The following is a 22,027-nucleotide window of genomic DNA, read 5'->3' on the forward strand; positions in this document are numbered from 1 at the left end:
CCTCTGGCCACCTTGCTCTTGCTCTTCTCCTTCTCCCTCCTCCGTTCCTCCTCCTTTTCGGTGTTATTGTGTGTGTGTGTGTGTGTGTGTGTGTGTGTTTTACAATCCTTAAGAAATGTAAAATCCACTCTTAACTCAAAGGCTGTACAAAAAAATAGATTCCAGGCCGGATGTGGCCCGCAGGCTGTAGTTTGGCAAACCCTGGCTTACATGCTACAAGATTTCAGAGATATTTCAGATAGATATCGTGGGGAACCTGGGGAGAACCTGCGGGAGTGGATTCCGGGGGTTGGACCGGGAACGCCGAATTGGAACGCTAGAGGGGGCTGAAGTCCCTGATCTGGGGGCCTTGATCGCTCTGCCGGGTCTGCAGCTGCAGCCACAGCTAAGAGCTCCCTCGCGCGACGGCTGAAGCTCAGACCCAGAGGCCCGCAGGTCAGGAACCCAAGACCCCAGACCCTCCATGGCCTGCTGTGGAGGAGAGAATCCGAAGGTCCACGGACAGGCAGTCTGTGAGTGTGACCTGCACGCCCACACCCAGCCACGCCCTGCAGGCTCAGAAACACCACCTTCCCGGACGTGAGGAACACCCGGGCGAGGGGAGCCCCTGCACCCTGAAAAGTCCTGCTACTGCTCTCCTTCATAGGCCAAGTGTGACCGCGGGGAGAGGGGTGCCCCGGCGGAGATGCGCTCCTTGATCTCCATGGGGTGACACATCCCAGAGCAGCAGCAGGACAGGGGGCATCCGCCGCCGTCAAGTCCCACGCGGGCTGTGTGGGCCAGCGGCGGCAGAAGGAACTGGCGCTCGGGATGCCGTGGCCTGCAGGGTCCTCCGGCGAATCACAGTGCCCAGGGTGAAACAAAGGGTTGGCAGACCAGAGTGCCGTTTGTCTTACACAACAGAAACAAAACTCTGGGTCTGGTGGCCAAACCTGACTTGAGTCACCACAGTGGACAGCCACGGCCTCTCACCTGTTTCCAGGCTGAGCCAATTCACAGACCTGGAGCCCTTGAGTGGGGGGCCAGGTTCCTTGAGGGAGACCCCTGAAGCATTGCTGTAAGGAATACAGCAGCAAAGCCACGGGAAGAGTCCCCCAAAGGGACCTGTACCTGTTTACCAAAGTAAATGTGTAACAGAGGGAGGGAAATACTCAAGCGTCTCAGGAATGACAAGACACTGGCATCAGATGGATTCCAATTTCTTTTCTTTTTCTTTTTCTTTTTTTTTTGGAGACAGAGTATCGCACTATCGCCCAGGCTGGAGTGCAGTGGTGTGATCTCAGCTCACTGCAACCTCCACCTCCCAAGTTCAAGCGATTCTCCTGCCTCAGCCTCCCAAGAAGCTGCGATTACAGGTGCATGCCACCATGCCCCACTAACTTTTGTAGTTTTGTAGAGACACAGTCCACTATGTCAGGCCAGGCTGATGTCGAACTCCTGACCTCAGGTGATCCACCCACCTCAGCCTCCCAAAGTGCTGGGATTACAGGCGTGAGCCACCACGCCTGGCCAGACGGAGTCTGCTAGAGTCTCGGGGATTTTATACGGACAGGATGGGGGCGTGGCAGGCCAGGGTGGTCTTTGGAAATGCAACATTTGGGCAGGAAAACAAAAATCCCTGTCCTCACCTAGGTTTGTGGGCACAGGCAGTGGGGGGATCCCTAGCCAAGGATCACGCCTTCCTCTACCCAGCTCTTCCTTCCCCCTTCATGAGGAGCAGGGAGTAGCAAGTCTTTTTTTTTTTTTTCCTCAACGTCCCCATGGACACCAAGGAAAAAAGTACTTCAGATGTCTTAGTGAGACAAATCAGAGGATGGGAGATGAACCCCACAAAAATTCAGGGGCCCCCTCACCTCAGTGAAGGTTCTGGAGTCCAAAGGTTTGGAACAGGTGATAATTATTCTCCTTTCGATGTTATTTGTTATATTTTTTGTAGAGACGGGGGTCTTGCTATGTTGCCAGGCTGGTCTTGAACTCCTGGCCTCAAGCCATCCTCAGCTGAGTGCTTTTCTTTGACACTTAGTGAATGCTCAGGAACCACAGTCAGGATACTCAGGCGGGAACCGGGGTGGCTTCTCCCTTTTACCCTTTATCCCCATTCATGTGTTTCTTAGCACCCCAGGGAAGAATGCTTCTGTGGGGGACGCAGCCACAATTCCTTGGAAGGAGAAGCTGAGCCCAGCCATGCTGGTCTCCTCCTGGCACTGATCTACAGACGGGGAGCAGCGCAGTGGAAGAGGGAAGATCCCAGGGCTGAAGGGCTGGGTGGAGGGCGCTGCTGGTTGCATTTCAGGGAACACTTTAAAATGCAAAGCGGGCCGGGCGCGGCGGCTCACGCCTGTCATCCCAGCACTTTGGGAGCCCGAGGTGGGTGGATCAGAAGGTCAGGAGCTCAAGGCCAGCCTGGCCAATATGGTGAAACCCCGTCTCTACTAACAAAAATTAGCCGGGCGTGGCAGCAGGCACCTGTAGTCCCAGCTACTCAGGAGGCTGAAGCAGGAAAATCACTTGAACCCGGGAGGCAGAGTTTGTAGTGAGCCGAGATAGTGCCCCTGCACTCCACCCTGGGCGACAGAGCAGGACTTCATCAAAAAAAAAAAAAAAGTGCAAAACGTTGGATATCACATCATTAATGCGGCATTTTGTGTTCAGAGCCAGTGGGACAGTGATTCCTGCACAAGATTCCTGAAAGCCTGGGGAGACTGAATTATGTTAATCTAAAAGGATCCCATCTAATTAGGAGATAAGAAATTTTTGCCTTCACCTGCACAGGAAGGGTGCACGGAAACACGTTATTTAGAACATCCCGGGCCCGAACATCGCGGGGCCTAACATCCAGGTATCCGTGCCACTTCTCTGTACCAGTCCAAGGAGGCCGCGGTGTTCGCGGCGGTCGCCGAGACCGGCGGGCTGTGGTTTCGAACCCGCGGCAACGGCGCGCGGCCGGAGGAGGCGCTCGGGCTTCGCGTTCCGCGGCGCCTGGCCCGGCGCGGCCGCCGTAGCGGGAGGACCCGAGCTACGGTAGCCGTGGGGCGGGGGTGGCGATTGGACTTGGTGGGTCCCGGGCCAGGGGCGGGCGCCGCCATGGGCAACCTGTTCGGCCGCAAGAAGCAGAGCCGCGTCACGGAGCAGGACAAGGCCATCCTGGTGAGGGCCCGGGCCCGGGGTCAGGGCTGGGGCCGGGACAGGCGACGGGGCCGGGGCGGGCGGCGGGGCCGGAAGAGCCCCGCGCCCTCGGCCCCCCGCGTTCGGATGGGGAAACTGAGGCGCAGCGCGCAGCCGGGCCCCTCGGTCTCTCCGCCCTGCGTCCCTCCTCCCCCGCGGGGCCTCGGGCCGGGGTCTCCTGCGCGGCGCCGTGGCTGCCGACTTCCCCCGGGCCCGCGCGTCCGCCTCTGCGACCTCCGCCGGGGTGGGCGCGGCTGGTGACTGCGGGATTCGACGCCGGCGTTCGGGGCTCGGCCACAGCCTGGCGGCCTGTCCGTGGGGTCCGCGCGGCGCTGGGCTTTCCCTGGCTCTGGGCCCGCGGGAGCAGGTCCCGGCCCCGGGGGTCCCGGCTCTCCCGGAGTCGCTGCCCCCGCCCCCGTCCCGCGGCTCATTTGCCTCCTGGTGCCCTGGGTCGGAGCCCCAGCGGTGCTGCCGGCTTCGCGAGGCAGCGCGGAGCATCCCCTCTCCCTCACCCCATCCAGGCCAGGACTGGAAGGAAATCTGCCCTGGTCCGAGGAGCGGCCGACAGGTGCGCCGAACGCCTGCCGGGGTCCTGCCGGGTTTCCGCAGCGCCTGGGTGCAGGACCACCGTGTTTGGCGCGTTTGTTTGCGGCGACTCCAGACTGACTCCGGGGCACAGCCGGGCCGGTGGTGGTGCCTTTTCCCATGTGAAAGTTAGCTTCTGTAGGAGGAGGAATCGCCTGGCATGTCAGGGACACGGCGGGTTAAGAATAGTCCATTTTTGTAACGAGATAAACGTGTCACGAAAGAGACCCCGAAATGGAAGCAGGGCTAGCTTTTTCGGATGCTTTCTTTTCTAAATTTTGTGCAATAGAAATAGGTTAATTTTATACTAAAAGAGAAGCGAATGTAAATGAAAGAGGGAATCTTACGTTGGCATCTGAGTCCATAAGCTGTGAAAAGAAACAACGGGCACATTTGTCCCTAGAGAAGATGGGCACAGCGCTGGGCACCGTCCCGAGCTGTCTGCAGACAGCTGGGCCCAGCCTCCATCGTCCACCTTCCACCTACCCTGGCAGCCCCAAGGCACTCCCTCCCCTCTCTTTAAGGACTCAGTTCCGGTTTCTCTTCAAGCACAGCTTTCCACTTGCCAAGGGTCACTGTGGGATCTCGGCTGTGCAGACCCGTGTTCCAGGCTGCCGTAGGTCTCCCGGGGATTTCGGGTGCTTGGGAACAGCATCCTTAGCACACACTAGCACAAATGATTGCTTTTTTTTTTTTCTGTTTTTCTAGGATAACAGGTGTTCCCCACGTGGCCTGTGACCCTCCACTGAGACCTTGTTTTACAGGGGGGCAGCCTGGCCACACCTGCCTGCCTTTGGCCCCTGGGTCTCCCCAGCAGTGGGGCTGGGCAGGGGGCACCTTTCACTGTAGCAACGAGAGGACCCACAGGCCTTGGCACTGCGAAGGGGAGACTCCGTGGGTGGAGGGAGCACTGGCTTCCCATGCAGAGTCTTAAAGAGGCACACAGGCCCTGCTGAGCTAATTCTCCTCAGCCTCCTGCCTTAAGGCCATAATCCCTGTGCCTGCACGGGCTCAGCATTGTCTGAAGTGATGACGTTTGGAAAACTTAAGGGCCTGATAGGGCAGGACTGGCTGAAGTTCCTCAGTGGCCGAGTGCCCTCTCTGGGACGGCACACAGATGAGAGGTGGTCAGCGGGGCCGAGTGGGTGTCCCTGCAGCCGGATGGTTGGCAAAGGGGCAGGGAAGCCACAGGCATCTCATGCGGCTGAAGCGCAAGGAGAGAAGCCGGGGAGATGTCTGAGCCCTGTCCTGGCCGTGTGGCTGGTGGCACTTGGGTACTCGCCACCTGCATGTTCTTGAGTCCGAACTTTTTTTTTTTGAGATGGAGTCTCACTCTGTCACCCAGGCTGGAACACAGTGGCATCCTGTCGGCTCACTGCAAGCTCTGCCTCCCGGGTTCACACTGTTCTCCTGCCTCAGCCTCCCAGGTAGCTGGGACTACAGGCACCGCCACCACACCCGGCTAATATTTTTATGTATTTTTAGTAGAGATGGGGTTTCACCGTGTTAGCCAGGATGGTCTCGATCTCCTGACCTCGTGCTCCGCCCACCTCGGCCTCCCAAAGTGCTGGGATTACAGGCGTGAGCCACTGCGCCCAGCCGAGTCCAAACCTTTGAGGTCCTGGCAGCTGCTCCCTGACCTGAGCCTAGAGTGCTTGTACCGCTGGCAGGCAGCCTCGAGGGTGGACCCACAGCAATGCCACGGTGGTCTTCCCCATCCCTGTGATGGGCTGTGGAGTCCGGGTGACCCTCTGGTGGGGCCGCCCCTTGTGTGGCAGGATGTGGAGCTGTGTCCCTGGCTTCCACCCCCAGACGTGTCCAGACAGCACCACCTGTCCCCTGGAAGGCAACCCTGCCCCATGAAGGACACTCACGGAGGGCCGCCTGGCCTCCATGCCTGGCGCTCAGTAGCGTGGCCAGGGCTTCCAGCGTGGGCTCGGTGACGCCAGGCCCTCTCTCTCTTGGCAGCAACTGAAGCAGCAGCGGGACAAGCTGAGGCAGTACCAGAAGAGGATCGCCCAGCAGCTGGAGCGCGAGCGCGCCCTGGCCCGGCAGCTGCTGCGGGACGGCAGGAAGGAGTGAGTGGGGCCCGGGCAGCGTGGGCACCCTGTCGGCTGGGGTGGGGGGCCCGGGCAGCGTGGGCACCCTGTCGGCTGGGGTGGGGGGCCCGGGCAGGGCCACAGCGGGTCACTCTCGGGCTTCCCTCTGCAGACGGGCCAAGCTGCTGCTCAAGAAGAAGCGATACCAGGAGCAGCTCCTGGACAGGACGGAGAACCAGATCAGCAGCCTGGAGGCCATGGTAGGTGGCTGGGTGCTTCGCCCTGGAGTGCAGGTGCAGCTGGAGGCAGCTCCGCCCGGCTGCGTGGACATCAGAATTTCTCCCGAGAGCTGAAAGCTCCTCCTCTCAGATGCCTCGGGCTGAAGCTGACCTGAAGAGGGGCGGGCCTGGAATCCCAGGGAGTCTGCCAGGAAGCTAATGGTCTTAAGGGGCTGGGGGGCAGGTTGGCTCTCGCAGGACTGAGGTGGGGAAGGTTGGGCCACCCCTGGGTGGTGTGGGTAGGTCAGGGGTCTGCGTGGGGACTGAGTGTCCCTGGTGTTAGGGACCCGAGCGGCGTGGTTCTGCTCTTTGGTAACCAGAGCTACTAACAAGCAACCAGCGGTCCCCTGAGTGTGTCCCTGGCACCTGCTCAGTTTTGCGCATCCCCACCTGGCAGTGGGAGAGGACAGGGAGGAGCAGGTGTCAGGAGTCACCCTCACGCCCAGCAGCACCTGCCCAGCAACGATGTCATCCTGAACCCTGCCCCAGGGCCGGGGAGGAGGGCACCCCGGATCCTCAGCACCTGCGTCTGCTCTGGTTTCCTTTTCAGGTTCAGAGTATTGAGTTCACCCAGATCGAAATGAAGGTGATGGAGGGGCTGCAGTTTGGAAATGAGTGTCTGAACAAGATGCACCAGGTGAGTCTCTGCAGGGCCAGGGGCATGGAGGCGTGGGGAGCCCATTGGGCTGGAGCTGGGGATAGGGCGGGGGGCTTGTCCCACGGTGTTCGTGTCAGACACAGGGCAAGAGGCTGGCAGGGGAGATGTGTTGGGTGCTGCCAGGCAGGCAGGGATGCAGTGACCGGGTGCAGCACAGGCTGGGAACTGTGGGAACTGGGTCCCCAGGCGCCGAAGTGACTTAGAGGGGAAGTCTAAGGGTGGGGAGGGGGCTGGCAAACTAATCACAGAAGGCTTCCTGGAGGTGGCGGGTGTGGTGGCTCACACCTGTAATCACTTTTGGAGGCCAAGGCAGGCAGATCACCTGAGGTCAGGAGTTCGAGACCAGCCTGGCCAACATGGTAAACCCTGTCTCTACTAATAATACAAAAATGAGCCAGGCGTGGTGGCAGGCACCTGTAAACCCAGCTACTCAAGAGGCTGAGGCAGGAGAATCTCTTGAACCGGGAGGCAGAGGTTGCAGTGAGATGGGATTGCGCCACTGCACTCCAGCCTGGGTGATAAGAGCAAAACTCCGTCTCAGGAAAAAAAAAAAAAAAAAAAAAAAAGAAGGCTTCCTGGAGGAGGTGACTACCGGCCTCATCTCAGGCCGGGCATGGATGTGAAGCCCAGCGTGGCCAGACCACGTTCCCCCACCAACCCCATCACACTCCTGACGTGGGGGCCAGTGGGGGGTTAGTTGGAGAGCCGGGGACTCACCTGGCGGGAGGTCTGGCTGTGCCACTTTTCCAAGTGTTTGGTGAGTACTGGTGGTGTGTGCTGGTCAAGCACAAGTGGCCCTTTGACCTTTTGCCACTCAAAAGAAATCAAGTCACCTGCCCAGAATGTTCTACCTGTTGCTTATTTTTACCGGTGGCTGTGAGAGCTGACTCAGGGTGAGAAGGGGCAGCGGGCGCCAGGGCAGCGCAGTCGTGGCCTCTGAAAAGACTCATCAAACGGCCCCTGTGGCCTCAGGACGGGCCCATGCCTGGGACACACATGGCCTGGCCTCATTTAAACAGGGACAGGAGCCGGGTGTGGTGGCATGCACCTGTAGTCCCAGCTACTTGGACGGATCGCTTGAGCCCAGCCTGGGCAACACAGCCAGACCTTGTCTTCAAAAATAAAATAAACAGAGGGGTGAGGCCGTGGCCCTGAGAGCTCAGGAGGCCTCTGTCGGGGTCTACCATTGGCCTCACCGACAGGCATCCACACGCATCCCCCTTGTGCACAGGTGATGTCCATTGAAGAGGTGGAGAGGATCCTGGAGGAGACGCAGGAGGCCGTGGAGTACCAGCGGGTAGGTGGCACCCTGACCGGCCTGCCCCCAACTGTGGGAACCCACAAGGCCACCCTCGGGGGCCAAACTGTCCCACATCCTAGAGCGGCCGCCTTCTCGCAAGGGGACGAGACCCAGCCACAGGCCGTCTCCTTCCTCCCTGAGGGGCCGCCGCCTCGCTGCTCTCACCACCGCCTGTCCTTTTGCAGCAAATAGACGAGCTCCTGGCAGGAAGCTTCACTCAGGAGGATGAAGACGCCATCCTGGAGGAGCTGAGCACAATCACTCAGGTAACGACCCCCGGGACTGAGCAGTCACTCGGGCGATGGGACCCCCGGGACTGAGCAGTCACTCGGGCGATGGGACCCCCGGGACTGAGCAGTCACTCGGGCGATGGGACCCCAGGACTGAGCAGTCACTCGGGCAATGGACCCCCGGGACTGAGCAGTCACTCGGGCGATGGGACCCCCGGGACTGAGCACAGTCACTCGGGCGATGGGACCCCCGGGACTGAGCAGTCACTCGGGCGATGGGACCCCCGGGACTGAGCAGTCACTCGGGCGATGGGACCCCCGGGACTGAGCAGTCACTCGGGCGATGGGACCCCGGGACTGAGCAGTCACTCGGGCGATGGGACCCCGGGACTGAGCACAGTCACTCGGGCGATGGCACCCCGGGACTGAGCAGTCACTCGGGCGATGGGACCCCAGGACTGAGCACTGTCACTCGGGCGATGGGACCCCCGGGACTGAGCAGTCACTCGGGCGATGGGACCCTCGGGACTGAGCAGTCACTCGGGCAGTGGGACCCCCAGGACTGAGCACAGTCACTCAGGCAGTGGGACCCCCAGAGCTCAGACCCCCAGGAGGCCCTGCCCATGGTGATCTCGTATGTGGTGTCCATTAAGTAAATAGTCTGCGGTTTGTGACTGGTTTTCCTACCTGAGGTGACTCTGTTTTCAGGGTTGCTCACCCGACGGTCTGGTGCAGGCAGGCTGGCCCCGTGCCCTGGACAGAGCGGGGATGCTGGGCCTTCCTGGCGCCTCGGCCCCTTTCTGTCCCCGGCTGTCACGGATGTGGTGCTGGCTTTCCCCAGCCGTGGCTGCTGACTCACGTCCCACATAGGCCCTCGCTGCGGGGGCCGCGTCCTGGCCCCAGGCTCACACCCAGGCTCTGAGTCTGCATTCACTCCCTGACAAAGGGGTTGTCCTCTCTGTGGGCCCCTGCCTCAGTCTGCCAAATTCTCATGGTGCCCCCAGAGCCGGCCTCTGCCCCAGCCCTGCTGCCAGCTGCCCCGGCGCTCTGGTGCTGTGCGGCCCGTGGTGCCTGCACCCACTTGCATGTCCAGTTACTTTCTCCTGAGGGTCCGAGTCCTCCGGGGCCTCCAGGGAAGGCCAGCTGAGAGGCAGAAGCACCCGTGCTGGCTTAGGCAGCCAAGCTCGCTGGGACAGCGTTGTACCGCAGCCCACCCCGCAGTGGTGGACACCAGCGTGACCTGGGTGTCTGTGTCACCCACCCCTCGGTCCCCGAGAGCCAGGGTCTCTGGGGCACACCCAGGACGTCGCCTCCTTACAGCCCCTCAGGGCCCCAGGGTCTGTTGGGAGGAGCCTCCATGGTAGCGGCTGCGTCACCACCTAGGGGATTCTGGTGGCACCAGAAGCCGGGGCGGTTGCAGACTTAGGTCTTCTGAGCAGCACGTTCCTGTCCGCTTTAACTCCGGCTGAGAGCGGCTGACTGACAGGATCCGTGTCCTCTCGGGGAGGCCCAGGCAGCCCGGGGCAGACCTGTCACCTGCTCACAGCCTTACCCTTTGCTTCTTGCAGGAACAAATAGAGCTGCCAGAGGTTCCCTCCGAGCCCCTTCCTGAGAAGATCCCAGGTATTTCCATGTTTGATTCTTTTGAATGGTTGGAATTCGCAGGAGAAAAGTGGATTCTAGAAGGGAACGAGACAGAATGCTCCCCGCCCTTCTCACTTGGCAGAGGTCGCCCAGGCCTTCCTGGGCCGTGGGCGAGCCCTGCTGCCTGGCTGTTTGGCTTGGGGGCGTGCGTGCCTGGCCTTGGGGTTGGGCTTGGGTTTCCCAGGGGTTCGGTAACTGGGTAACCTCGTAAGAGAGCCATACCCCATTCAAAGAGGCACATTGAGAAATCAGAACTGGGGAAAGGCTTCTTCAGCAGCACCAGCTCATTCCCAGGGTGTAGCCCAGGATTAGCCCTCAGCCAGGGATGGCTCTCCCCGTGGCACCATTCAGCACAGGCTCTCCAACCTGCCCACTGGGAAGCTGACTTTAGAACCGTCCATCCACGTTTGTTCTGTTCCTTTACCCATCTTTGGGGCTCTTCTCCTCTCTGAGTCCCGCTGGGAGGGGCTGTGCTTTCCTGGCCCACTGTCCCATGTCCCTGGCCCTGTCTGTCAGCCCCATTGGCTTCCTGTTTGTCACTTGCCTCCCCCAGAGCTGGGCGTGCCCTTCCCTAGTGCGAAGTCCCCGGAACTGGCCCTTGCCACCCCTGTGGCCTCGTCCCTCTCTGGAGGTCTCTGCCTGTGGGTCTTCGGCGTGTCATAAACATCTCTGTTTCCTCCACAGAAAACGTCCCTGTCAAGGCCAGGCCCAGGCAGGCGGAGCTGGTGGCAGCTTCGTAACGTGGCCTCCTCTTGTGGGACTCACGGGGATGCCCCAGGGACTGTGGCCCACAGAGAGTTTGGGTCACGGCCAGCCCCTGACCGGGTTCCCTGGAGCCCAGCGCGCACGGTGCTGAGCAGAGTCGCAGCCACGCAGGCGCATTTCAGGAGGACTCCAGAGCGTCTCCTGGAGACCTTGAGCCTGAATGCACTCAGGCGCCACTGGCCTGCTCTCAGTCCGGATTAACTCTCGGCCGAGCCCAGCTTCTGCCGGTTGTGGGCTCCCCCGGTGGCCGCGGCCCAGGCCCGACGCCTCTGGTGCTGTTCCCCTGCAGTCCCAGCCCCGCGTGGCTCGCGCTCGTCTGTGAGGAAGACACCTCCAGACCTTGGGGTCCCCGCACTTCCTCTTGCTCCTCGCTGCTCCCATTAGCTGGTGCAGGCTTCCGTTAAGGGGTCCCTCCCTTGGCCTGGCTTCCCGGCGCACCTCAGCTTCCCTGCTGGTGGGGGGATCCCCAGGAGACCAGCATGTGCTGAACCTCTCTGTGCCTCTGCCTCCGCACCCTAGACGCCCACCTCCAGTTTGAAGGTGGCGGGCCAGGGGCTTTCTTGCTGAATTGACGACTCCGAGAGCTCTGACTCCCGCCTTGCCACTCACGGCTCTGTCCACTAGGGCTCGGCCCTGCTGAGAAAGGACCTCCGATGCTTGGGAGACGCTGCTCCGGCAGGTGCAGCCCCGGAAGTTTGTCCATGGGGGTCCCCGCAGCTGGGGCTCATGGAACTGCGAGACCCGGGACCCTCCTGCCCTGCGGGTCCCCGAGCCACCAGCAGCCAGGACCGGAGGCTGTGGGGCATGGCGTGACTTCTCGTGCACAGGGCTGGTTTGGTTATGAGACGATCTCGCTGGGACCGCCCCTGCCCGTGGAAAGCCACAAGGACAAAGGGAGCGGCCACCTCGACCCCCAGACAGGCCGGCCCGTATTAAAATTGGCCCTGCACGCCCACTGCCTCGTGGACTTGGGCGCAGTGGGCACCGAGGCGTGGCTCCCTCTGTGGGAGTGTGGGTGGGTTGTGTGCGGCCCCTCCCCCACGGTGACCCTGACCAAAGCCCAGCCCCTTGACCAGCGTGGGGACGCTCACTGGAGGGCTCCTGCCCAATCCGGCCAGGCCTGGGCTCTGCACACGTGAGATGGAAGCTCTGGGCCCTGACGGCCACCTCTGGGTAGCTGCCCTCTGTGAGGGCCAGGGTGCTGCTCTGAGCAGGCTGTCTCCCTCGCGTGGCTTTGTGTAATCCTGGGCCCAGAGGGTGGTGGGTTTGGGGTCCTGGTGCCCAGGCGGGAATCTTGATGTGCAGGGAACACGCTGGGCAGGTGCCCCCCAAGGGGTGGCTCCACACCCCGCACCGGTGGGCATGGGGGTGCTGGCCCTGCACTGCCGGGTCTCAGGACTGAAGAAGCTGAAGACCTGGGTTTGCGGGAAAGTCTTGTTTCTCCACGTGGCGGCAGCTCTCCTGCGGTGCGCGTGTCAGCTGGGGGTGAGGGGGTCTTCCAACCACCCTTGCAGGGATTCTGCAGAAAATTAGTTGGCTGGGGCTCCCCCTGTCTGTCCCCAGGACTGCCAGGCAGCCTGGAGGGCGCCTCGTGATGAGGCTCCAGCCCCATGACCTGCTCCCTGCAGCAGTGCGTCCCAGGCCCATGGAGCACCAGCTCTGGGTCCCAAACTGCACGCAGGGTGCCAGGAGCCTGCGTTGGGAAGCTGCAGGTGTGGCTGGAGGGGCCCTGGCTACTGTCAGTCCCAGGCCTCAGTCACAGCCTTTACACACCCTGCCCGTGGGGCAGGTCCCTCCTTTCCCTCTGCCTCCATTAGAACGCAGGGGCTTTTGCCAAGAGAGGCCGGGTGTTCTGGCAGCATTTTGTGGCAGGACTTTGCTCTCAGCCCCAACCGGAGCAGCTGTCCACAGTGCCCTCCCCCTTGTGCCAAGTTCCTGGTCAGGGCCCAGGAGGCCATCCAGGGAACGCCAATAACCATCCATCCCTGCTACAGCACAGCCGGGAGTGGGGTGGGGTCCACGTTCCCTCCGACTATCCAAGAAGTTAGAGCCTGAGTACTACTACTCAGCCGTGTTCTGTGTACCAGTGTTCCTCCCTGGACCTCGCAAGGGTCTGCCCGGACAGCCCAGAGTGACCTTGAGCTGATTCCCAACTCTGGCATTGGTGTGTCCTGGCTGGCCGGCTCCTGGTTATGTCGGGCTGGTGGCAGCCCCTCCTGCCAGCAAGGTGCAGAGCCCAGTGCTGGCCGGAGCCTGACCAACCTGATCTCCTAATCTAGGTTGGGGACACAGGAGCATGACAATCACAAGTCAAAATTAGGTGTGGAACCTCAGGGCGGAGCTGGTGTCCTGCCACAGATGCCTGGGGGCCGGGGGGAGGACTTGGAGGAGGAGAGGCTGCAGAGGGCAGGGACACAGAGTAGGGGGGCCACACAAAGGGTGGCTCAGAGTGGAGGAGGGGCATAAAGGAAGAGCCATACATAATCAGCAGCTTTGAGGGGTGTTGGAGCCTGCCAGCCACAGAGGACTTCCCAGGGAGGGAATGGGGCATAGTGTGGAAGTGGTGCCCTCATTTTCAGAGGCTGCAGACACTTCGCTGGAAGGCACACTTCCAGCGCCACACTTGCCACGGGGCAGGCAGTGTGGCAGTTAGAAATGTGTGGGATGGAATGGGCGCGGTGGCTCACGCCTGTAATCCCAGCACTTTGGGAGGCCGAGGCGGGCGGATCATGATGTCAAGAGATTGAGACCATCCTGGCCAACTTGACGAAACCCCGTCTCTACTAAAAATACAAAAATTAGCTGGGCGTGGTGGAACGCACCTGTAGTCCCAGCTACTCGGGAGGCTGAGGCAGGAGAATCGCTTGAACCTGGGAGGCGGAGGTTACAGTGAGCAGAGATCATGCCACTGCACTCCAGCCTGGCGACAGAGCGAGACTCTTTCAAAAAAGAAATGCGTGGGACAGAATGGCGGGGCCATCCTGGACGGGATGGGGCCCCCGACCCCTGTGTGCCTGCGCTCTGCCAGCTCCTGCGCTGAGCAGGTACTCGGGGGAGGGAGGATGGTTTGCTCCAATCTCAGGTCCTAACTGGTGTCTGACTTGGCCGCAGAATCCTTTGGGTCCTGGTTTCTTCACACCTGCAATATTGGGGGTTTGCCCTTGGGGGTCTCTTCCAGCTGAGTCCACTTCTGTCCCCAGCCTGTAAACTGTCTGCACCTATTGACTCTTGATGGTCTCTGAGGGACTCAACTTTAGAAACTCTGTCCGTATTGTGCTGCTGTCACAGAGTGCTTGAGACTGGGTAATTTATAATGAACAATCAACTGGCTTACGGTACTGGACAGGTGCCAGCATCTGGCGAGGGCCGTCCAGCTGCGTCATCACATGGTGGAAGGCAGGAGGGGGGCCACCCCACCCTTTTATAACCAATCCCAGCCGTTAGGGCGCAGCCTTCATGGCCTAACCACCCTCTAAAGGTCCCACTCGATACTGTTACAAAGGCAATGAAATTTCAACAGGTTTTGGAGGGGACAAACATTCAAACCATGGCAGAAAGTGTGGAAGGAGCAATAACCACACTGAACAGAATGACCATGGTAATTAAACCCCAAGTGAAACCATGACCCGTTTTACATCATCCTGGAGAGAACAGTGCAGCTGCAGTACTTGCTGAGCTGCAGAGACAGGGTCCATCCAACTCGACAGCATCCAGCAGCCACTCCAGGCTGCCAGCAGACAGATGTTGGGAGCAGCACTGATAGTTTGGGTTTTCGTTTGTTTTTTTAAGACAGGGTCTCACTTGCCCAGGCTGGAGTGCAGTGGTGTGATTATGGCTCACTGCAGCCTGGAACTCTGGGGCTCAAGCGATCCTCCCACCTCAGCCTCCCGAGTAGCTGGGACTACAGGTGTGTGCCACCAAATCCAGCTAATTTTTGTTACTTTTTGTAGAGATGGGGTCTCACTATGTTGCCCAGGCTAATAGATTTTTTTAAATGATCATACAGGACGGCTGGGTGCAGTGGTTCCCGCCTGTAATCCCAGCACTTTGGGAATCCCAGCACTTTGGGAGGCCGAGGCGGGCAAATCACCTGAGGTCAGGAGTTTGAGACCAGCCTGACCAACATGGAGAAACCCCGTCTCTACTAAAAGTACAAAATTAGCCGGGCGTGGTGGCGCATGTCTGTAATCCCAGCTACTCGGGAAGCTGAGGCAGGAGAATCGCTTGAACCCAGGAAGCGGAGGTTGCAGTGAGATCGCGCCACTGCACTCCAACCTGGGCAACAATACAAGACTCCATCTGAAAAAAAAAACATCACACAGGAAAACAGAAGTTCGATTTTACGTCGTACACTGCTGTAATTTCAGCACATGTGGACTCGTGTAACCACCACCATAACCTTCCATCACCCCTGAAACTCCCTCCCGCCAGCCCTTTAGGGTTGCCCCTTCCCCCGAACCCCACCAGCCCCTGGTGACCACTGATCTGTCCTCCAACCCATAGTGTTTTTCCGGGAAGGTCACAAAAACAGAAGCCGACCATGGGTCACCTTTCTGGCGCCTTTCTCCCCGCACAAAGTCTTTGTCCTTGTGAAGTTGTCACGTGCCAAACGCTTGTCCCTTTTTCCTGCTGGGTAATACTCCCGGTGCCGCCCTTGCTGTTCGTCGATGCACATCTGGCTGCTTTTCGCTGGCTGCGAGCGGAGCTGCTAGGGACATGGCCACGGGGCCGTGAGAGCGGAGTTTCCTCTCTCCGGTGACCCTGAGCTGCGCCTTTCTCAGCCGCCTCCCGAGGCCCCAGGCGCTCTGCGGGGGCTCTGGCGGGGTTGGGGGCGGTGGGCGTTCTCGTTATTTCAGCGGCGCTGCCCCTAGCCCTGCGGGAGGGACCGTGGGACCCGAGACATCCCCGCCTGGCCTCCGCTCCCCACCCGGGAGTGGGGCTCGCATCCCCCCCCCCCCACCTCGGGTAAAGACGCTTCTGGAAGGAAGGGCGCCCCGCGGACCCCGCCCAACCCTGCCCAGCCCAGCCCAGCCCAGCCCAGCCCTTCCCGGGGCGGCGGCGCGGGAAGCAGGCGGCGGCGCACGGGCGTCGTCATGGCAACCCCACCGGCTCCGGGGGCCGGGACCGCTGCCCCCTCCGCCCCTCGACCCCCGCCCCCCCCGCCCTTCCTGGCTGCGGCTGGACCCGGCTGCGCGGGGCGCAAGGCTGCCTTTCGCGGAATCACCAGGGACCACCCGGCGCGCTCCCCGGGAATCCGCACCCCTGGCCCCAGCGCTCCGGAGCGACCCGAGTCAGCCCCTGGCTGCCTGCAGTGGGCCCCTGGGCGAACCCCGGGCGGACCCAGGAGTGAGCACCCGGTGCGCGGCAACGATGATCCCGCGAGGGAAGCTCACGGGAGGCAGGAGCTGTGGCAGCCGCCCCACGATGGGGCGCGGGGAGCGCGCTGAGCTGTCCTTTCCCGCAGCGGCCCCGCGGTTGAAGCGTGGGCTTGGGTTTTGGTTTTTCTTCTGTGGCAACAGTTCTGTTGAGATATTACTCGCCTGCCATACAACTCACCCATTTTAAGAGTACACCTCAGGGGTCCTGCGTGTATTGACAAACCCGCCGCCGTCACCACAGCCAATTTCAGAACATTTTCATCTCTTCAAAAGAAACCCTGTACCCTTCAGCTGTCACCCTCCTGGTCCCCATCCGGTCCTCGTCCCGCCCTCAGCAGCCACGCACTGCCTGTAAAGTCCCCTGTCCTGCCCTGTAGGTGGAATCTATACCTTGGGGTCTGTTCTGACGTTCACCTAACAGCCTTTCCAGGCTCAGCTGTGCTATCATATGGACCAGTACTTCGGGGGGGGGGGGGGGTGGTTGTTTTGTTTTTGTTGTTTGTTGGTGTGTGTGTGTGTGTGTGTGTGTGTGTGTGAGCCGGGCGTGGTGGCGGGCGCCTATAATCCCAGCTGCTCAGGAGGCTGAGGCAGGAGGATCACTCGAGCTCAGGAGTTTGAGGCTGCAGAGTTGATCATGTCACTGGACTCCATCCTGGGCGACAGAGCAAGATTCTGTCTTCAAAAAAAAAAAAAAAAAAACAGGGCTGGGCGCGGTGGCTCACGCCCTTAATCCCAGCACTTTGGGAGGCCGAGGCAGGCGAATCACGAGGTCAGGATTTCGAGGCCAGCCTGGCCAACATGGTGAAACCCCGTCTCTACTAAAAATACAAAAATTAGCTGGGCGTGGTGGCGGGCGCCTGTAATCCCAGCTACTAGGGAGGCTGAGCCAAGAGAATGGCTTGAATCCGGGAGGCGGAGGCAGAGGTTGCAGTGAGCCGAGATCGTGCCACTGCACTCCAGACTCCAGCCCCGGTGACAGTGCGAGACTCTGTCTCCAAAAAAAAAAAAAAAAAAAAAAAAAAAAAAAACAATAACAAGTCCGGCTGAGGTGGCTCACGTCTGTAATCCTAGCGAGGCGGGTGGATTACCTGAGATCAGGAGTTTGAGACCAGCCTGACCAGCATGGAGAAACCCCGTTTCTACTAAAAATACAAAATTAGCCAGGCGTGGTGGCGCATGCCTGTAGTCCCAGCTACTCGGGAGGCTGAGGCAGGAGAATCGCTTGAACCTGGGAGGCAGAGGTTGCAGTGAGCCGAGATCATGCCATTGCACTTGCAGCCTGGGTGACAGAGCAAGACTCTGTCTCAAAAAAAAAAAAAAAAAAAAAAAAAGACACAAAAAAAAAAAAAATCAGCCAGGCGTGGTGGTGCGCACCTGTAGTCCCAGCTACTCTGGAGGCTGAGGCAGGAGAATCGCTTGAACCCATGAGGCAGAGGTTGCAGTGAGCCGAGATCGCGCCACTGCACTCCAGCCTGGCAACAGAGCAAGACTCCGTCTCATATAAAGAAATAAAACAAAAATAAACAAATTTTAAAAACAAACACATTCCTATACAGGTTTCTGTGTGGACAGCGTCTGCTCTTGGGTCTGTACCTGGGAGTGGAATTGCTGGGTTGTGTGGTAACTGGATGTTCACCCATAGGATGAACGACCACACTCTTTTGCACAGTGGCCGATGGTTCTGGTCTCTCTACAGCCTCACCAACTCTTATATTCTTTTTGATTACAGCCCCTCTAGCAGGCATGAGGTGGTACGTCATTGTGGCTTTGACCTGCATTTCTCTGATGTCTAATGGTGTTGAGCATTTTTTCGTGGGTGTTACTGACCATTTGTATATCTTAGAGAAATGTCTATTCAGATAATTTGCCTATTTTTAATTGGGTTCGTTGTCTTTTTATTGAGTTGTAATACTTTATTCGGGATACTAGACCCTTATTAGACACATGATTTGCAAATATTTTCACCCATTCTTTGGGATGTCTTGTTAACCTTTTTGATGGTGTCCCTTGAAGCACAAAAGTTTTTAATTTTGATGAAATCCAATTTATTTTTGTTGTTGTTCCTTGTGCTTTTGGTGTCATAGCTAAGGAACCCCTGCCTAATCCAAGATCATGAAGATTTGTGTCTATGATTTCTTAACAGTTTTATAGTTTATTTATATTTATATAAATATGTTTTTGAGACAGGGTCTCACTCTGTCGCCCAGGCTGGAGTGCAGTGGTGTGACAGCTCACTGCAGGCTTGACCTCCCTGGGCTCAGGTGATCCTCCCACCTCAGCCTCCTGAGTAGCTGGGACCACAGGCACATACCACCCAACTGGGCTAATTTTTTTTTACTTTTTTATTTTTTATTTATGTATTTTTCTTAACACGGAGTTTTTCTCATCGCTCAGGCTGGAGTGCGGTGGCGCAGTCTTGGCTAACTGCAACCTCCGCCTCCTGGGTTCAAATGATTCTTTTGCCTCAGCCTCCCTAGTAGCTGGGATTACAGGCATGCACCACCACGCCTGGCTAATTTTTGTATTTTTAGTAGAGACGGGGTTTTGCCATGTTGGCCAGGCTGGTCTCGAACTCCTGACCTCAGGTGATTTGCCCGCCTTGGCCTCCCAAAGTGCTGGGATCACAGGTGTGAGCTACTGCATATTTTTATTTTTGTAGAGACAGAGTATCGCTGTGGTTGCCCAGGCTGGTAACATTTTAATTCTCTCTCTCTTTTTTTTTTTTTTTTTTTAATGAGTTGGTGCCAGACAGAGTCTTGCTCTGTGGCCCAGACTGAAGTGCAGTGGCGTGATCTCGGCTCACTGCAACCTCCGCCTCCCGGGTTCAAGCAATTCTACTGCCTCAGCCTCCCAAGTAGCTGGGACTACAGGCACATACCACCACACCCAGCTAATTTTTAGTAGAGACAGGGTTTCACTCTGTTGGCGAGGCTGGTCTTGAACTCCTGACCTCAGGTGATCTGCCTGGCTCAGCCTCCCAAAGTGCTGGGATTGCAGCTGTGAGCCACCACGCCCGGCTTGACTTCTTCCTTTTATATGTGGGTATTTTTCTGTCCCAGCGTCATTTGTTAAAAAGACAGTCCTTTCTCCATGTAATTGTTTTGGCACCGTGTGGAAACCCGCTGCCTGTAGCCGGGAGCTTCTTTCCAGCCCTCAGTTCTGTCCCATTGCTCTGTGTGTCTATTCTTACGTCCTCATGGCAGCCTTGTAGTAAGCTTTGAAATTGGGAAGTGTGAGTTCTCCAACTTTGTTCTTCTTTTTCAAGATTGTTTTGGCTATTCTGGGACCCTCAAATTTCCATGTGAATTTTTAGGATAAGCTTTTCAGTTTCTGCAGAGGAGCCAAGTGAGATGTTGATAGGAGTTGCGTAGAATCTGTGGATGTGTTTGGAGAGTGCCGCCGTCTCCCCTACATTAAGTCCAGATCCGTGGATTGAGGGTGCCTTTCCGTTTATTTTGGTCTTCTTTACTTTCTTTCAACCAAGTTTTGTAGTTTTCAGAGTATAAATTTTATACTTGTTTTGTTCAGCCTATTACTGTTTTATTTTTGGTGCTATTGTAAATGAAATCTTAATTTCAATTTCAGATGATTCACTTAAATATACAGAAATACAGCTGATTTTGTATATTGAGCTTGTCTCCTGCAATGTTGCTGAACTTGTTTATTAGGGTTTTTTTTAGTGAAATCCTTAGGACTTTTTATATACAAGATAAGGTCACTTGCAAAGAGAGAGAGTTTACCTCTTAATTTCCAACCTGGATGCCTTTAATTTCATTTCCTTCCCTAACTGCCTGGTTAAAGCTTCAGTACAATGTTGATTAGAAGTGGGTATCTTAGGCTGGGCTCGGTGGCTCACGCCTGTAATCCCAGCACTTTGGGAGGCCAAGGCGGGAGGATCACGAGGTCAGGAGATCGAGACCATCCTGGCTAACAAGGTGAAACCCCGTCTCTACTAAAAATACAAAAATTAGCTGGGCGTGGTGGCGGGCGCCTGTGGTCCCAGCTACTCAGGAGGCTGAGGCAGGAGAATGGCGTGAACCCGGGAGGCTGAGCTTGCAGTGAGCTGAGATTGCGCCACTGCTCTCCAGCCTGGGTGACAGAGCGAGACTCAGTCTCAGAAAAAAAAAAGAAGTGGGTATCTTTACTTCACATTTTTCTATTCCACTCCCAGCCCAAAACTAAAAACAGAAAGAAAAAGTCCATACAAAGAGTATTTCATGAAAAATTTAACCCACCTTTTTTCTTTCGCTTTCTTCCCTCTCCTCTTTTCTTTTTCTTGTCTCCTTTTCTTTCTCACGCAGGGCAGGGCTGGGCCAGGGTTAGCGGGCCAGGGTAAGGTCGGAGCTGCTCCAATTTCTGGTGTGTACTTGTTAGTCTTTATGATATTCTTGTAGATTCAATCATGAAACATGAGTTTGATGCTGGTGTGATTGTAGGTGGTCTTGCAGTCAGGTGAACAGTTGCTCCCAAAGAGAACTGACGGCTCAGCCTCAGCCTGGAGGGGATGTAGACCTCTCGTGATATAACTCAGTGCTGGGAGGGAAGTCAACAGAGTGAATCAAGGACAGAACAAACACTCAAAATGATGGCAAGAGTTGCAGCCAAAGCCAGCCAGATGACACACCAACAAAATACAGTAAAGCCCATAAAGGTCAGTCCTTGGCTTCAAAGAAAACCATAGTGGGCAGTGATGCATTTGGAAAATATCTGTAAACCTTGCCTGCTGGCAGACACTGTGGGTTATCTATGGGATCCAGCTGCTAACTCCATCAATGTGACCTTACACTTCATTAATGGAAGTGTTTACCTAACTGGATGTAACAGCCTCCTCACTAACTTATATTTACAGTGCTGCCCCTGAGTCAGCAGTAAAAGTTCAAATTCTATTCAGAATCTTCTGCTTAATAAATTAGAAAAGTGCTGGCCAGGCGCGGTGGCCCATGCCTATAATCCCAGCACTTTGGGAGGCCGAGGCTGGTGGATCACTTGAAGTCAGGAGTTCGAGACCAGCCTGGCCAACATGGTGAAACCCCGTCTCTACTAAAAATACAAAAATTAGCTGGGCGTGGTGGTGCACACCTGTAGTCCCAGCTACTCGGGAGGCTGAGGCAGGAGAATTGCTCAAACCCAGGAGGTGGAGGTTGCAGTGAGTTGAGATCGTGCCACTGCACTCCAGCCTGTTGATACAGCGAGACTCCATCTCAAAAAAAAAAAAAAAAAAAAGGAAAGAAAAAAGAAATCAGAAAAGTGCAATGGGGAAAGCATAGCCATGGGTCTGACTTGTTCACTGTGTTAGCCCAGCTTCCTGAGCACTGGTTTGCACATAGAGTAGGCAGCCCCCAAAATTGGGTTGAAGAAATGAATTATCAACATTTTAAAAGTGTTTGCTGGTTGAACAGGCAAACTTCAGCTATCTAGAGAATTGCCTATGCAGAGTGCATCACTCCCTGGTGATGTCAGATGGAGAGTGGCTGGAGTCTTTCTCTGTGTATTGGTCCTTCTGATGTATTTAAAACTTACATTTAAAAGCAGTTTGTTCTGCTGGGCACAGTGGGATTACACTTGTAATCCCAGCACTTTGGGAGGCCAAAGCAGGAGGATTGTTTGAGCCCAAGAATTCAAGACCAGCCTGGGCAACATAGTGAGACCCCACCTCTACAAAAAAAAAAAATAGCCGGGCATGGTGGTGCATGCCTATAGTCCTAGCTACTTGGGAGGTTGAGGTGGGAGGATCATTTCAGCCCAGAAAACGGAGGCTGCAGTAAGCCATGATCGTGCCACTGCACTCCAGCCTGGGAGACAGAGCAAGACCCTGTCTCAAAAAAAGAAAAACTGTTCTGAAGCGCAGTGTAGCCTAGTACTGTGGCATTCCCACCTGTATTCCTGCTTGTTCCATTTACTTGAGAAGCATTTTTTTCATAAATAATATGAAAACATATCCATCCCAGTTTCTGTACATTAATTCCAGACTAAGAGCATTTAACC

General features: G+C 57.1%; 2 protein-coding genes across 2 annotated transcripts; both read left to right on the forward strand.

Annotated features, from left to right (window-relative positions):
- Positions 1 to 2,933: 2,933 nt before the first annotated feature.
- CHMP6 (charged multivesicular body protein 6) lies at positions 2,934 to 11,619 on the forward strand. Its single transcript, XM_016930992.4, has 8 exons — positions 2,934 to 3,147; positions 5,719 to 5,828; positions 5,962 to 6,049; positions 6,618 to 6,704; positions 7,957 to 8,022; positions 8,211 to 8,291; positions 9,824 to 9,878; positions 10,584 to 11,619. The coding sequence occupies exons 1-8, from the start codon at positions 3,085 to 3,087 to the stop codon at positions 10,637 to 10,639; spliced, it is 606 nt and encodes a 201-aa protein (XP_016786481.2). The 5' UTR covers positions 2,934 to 3,084; the 3' UTR covers positions 10,640 to 11,619.
- Positions 11,620 to 15,656: 4,037 nt separating this feature from the next.
- Positions 15,657 to 16,363, forward strand: LOC107969339 (nascent polypeptide-associated complex subunit alpha, muscle-specific form). Its single transcript, XM_063800002.1, is given in 2 exon segments — positions 15,657 to 15,817; positions 15,819 to 16,363. Coding segments are annotated over 2 exon segments (471 nt in total). The 5' UTR covers positions 15,657 to 15,757; the 3' UTR covers positions 16,230 to 16,363.
- The last annotated feature ends 5,664 nt before the right edge of the window (positions 16,364 to 22,027 follow it).

The sequence above is a fragment of the Pan troglodytes genome, chromosome 19 (genome assembly GCF_028858775.2).
Source record: "Pan troglodytes isolate AG18354 chromosome 19, NHGRI_mPanTro3-v2.0_pri, whole genome shotgun sequence".
NCBI classification, from domain to species: Eukaryota; Metazoa; Chordata; class Mammalia; order Primates; family Hominidae; genus Pan; species Pan troglodytes.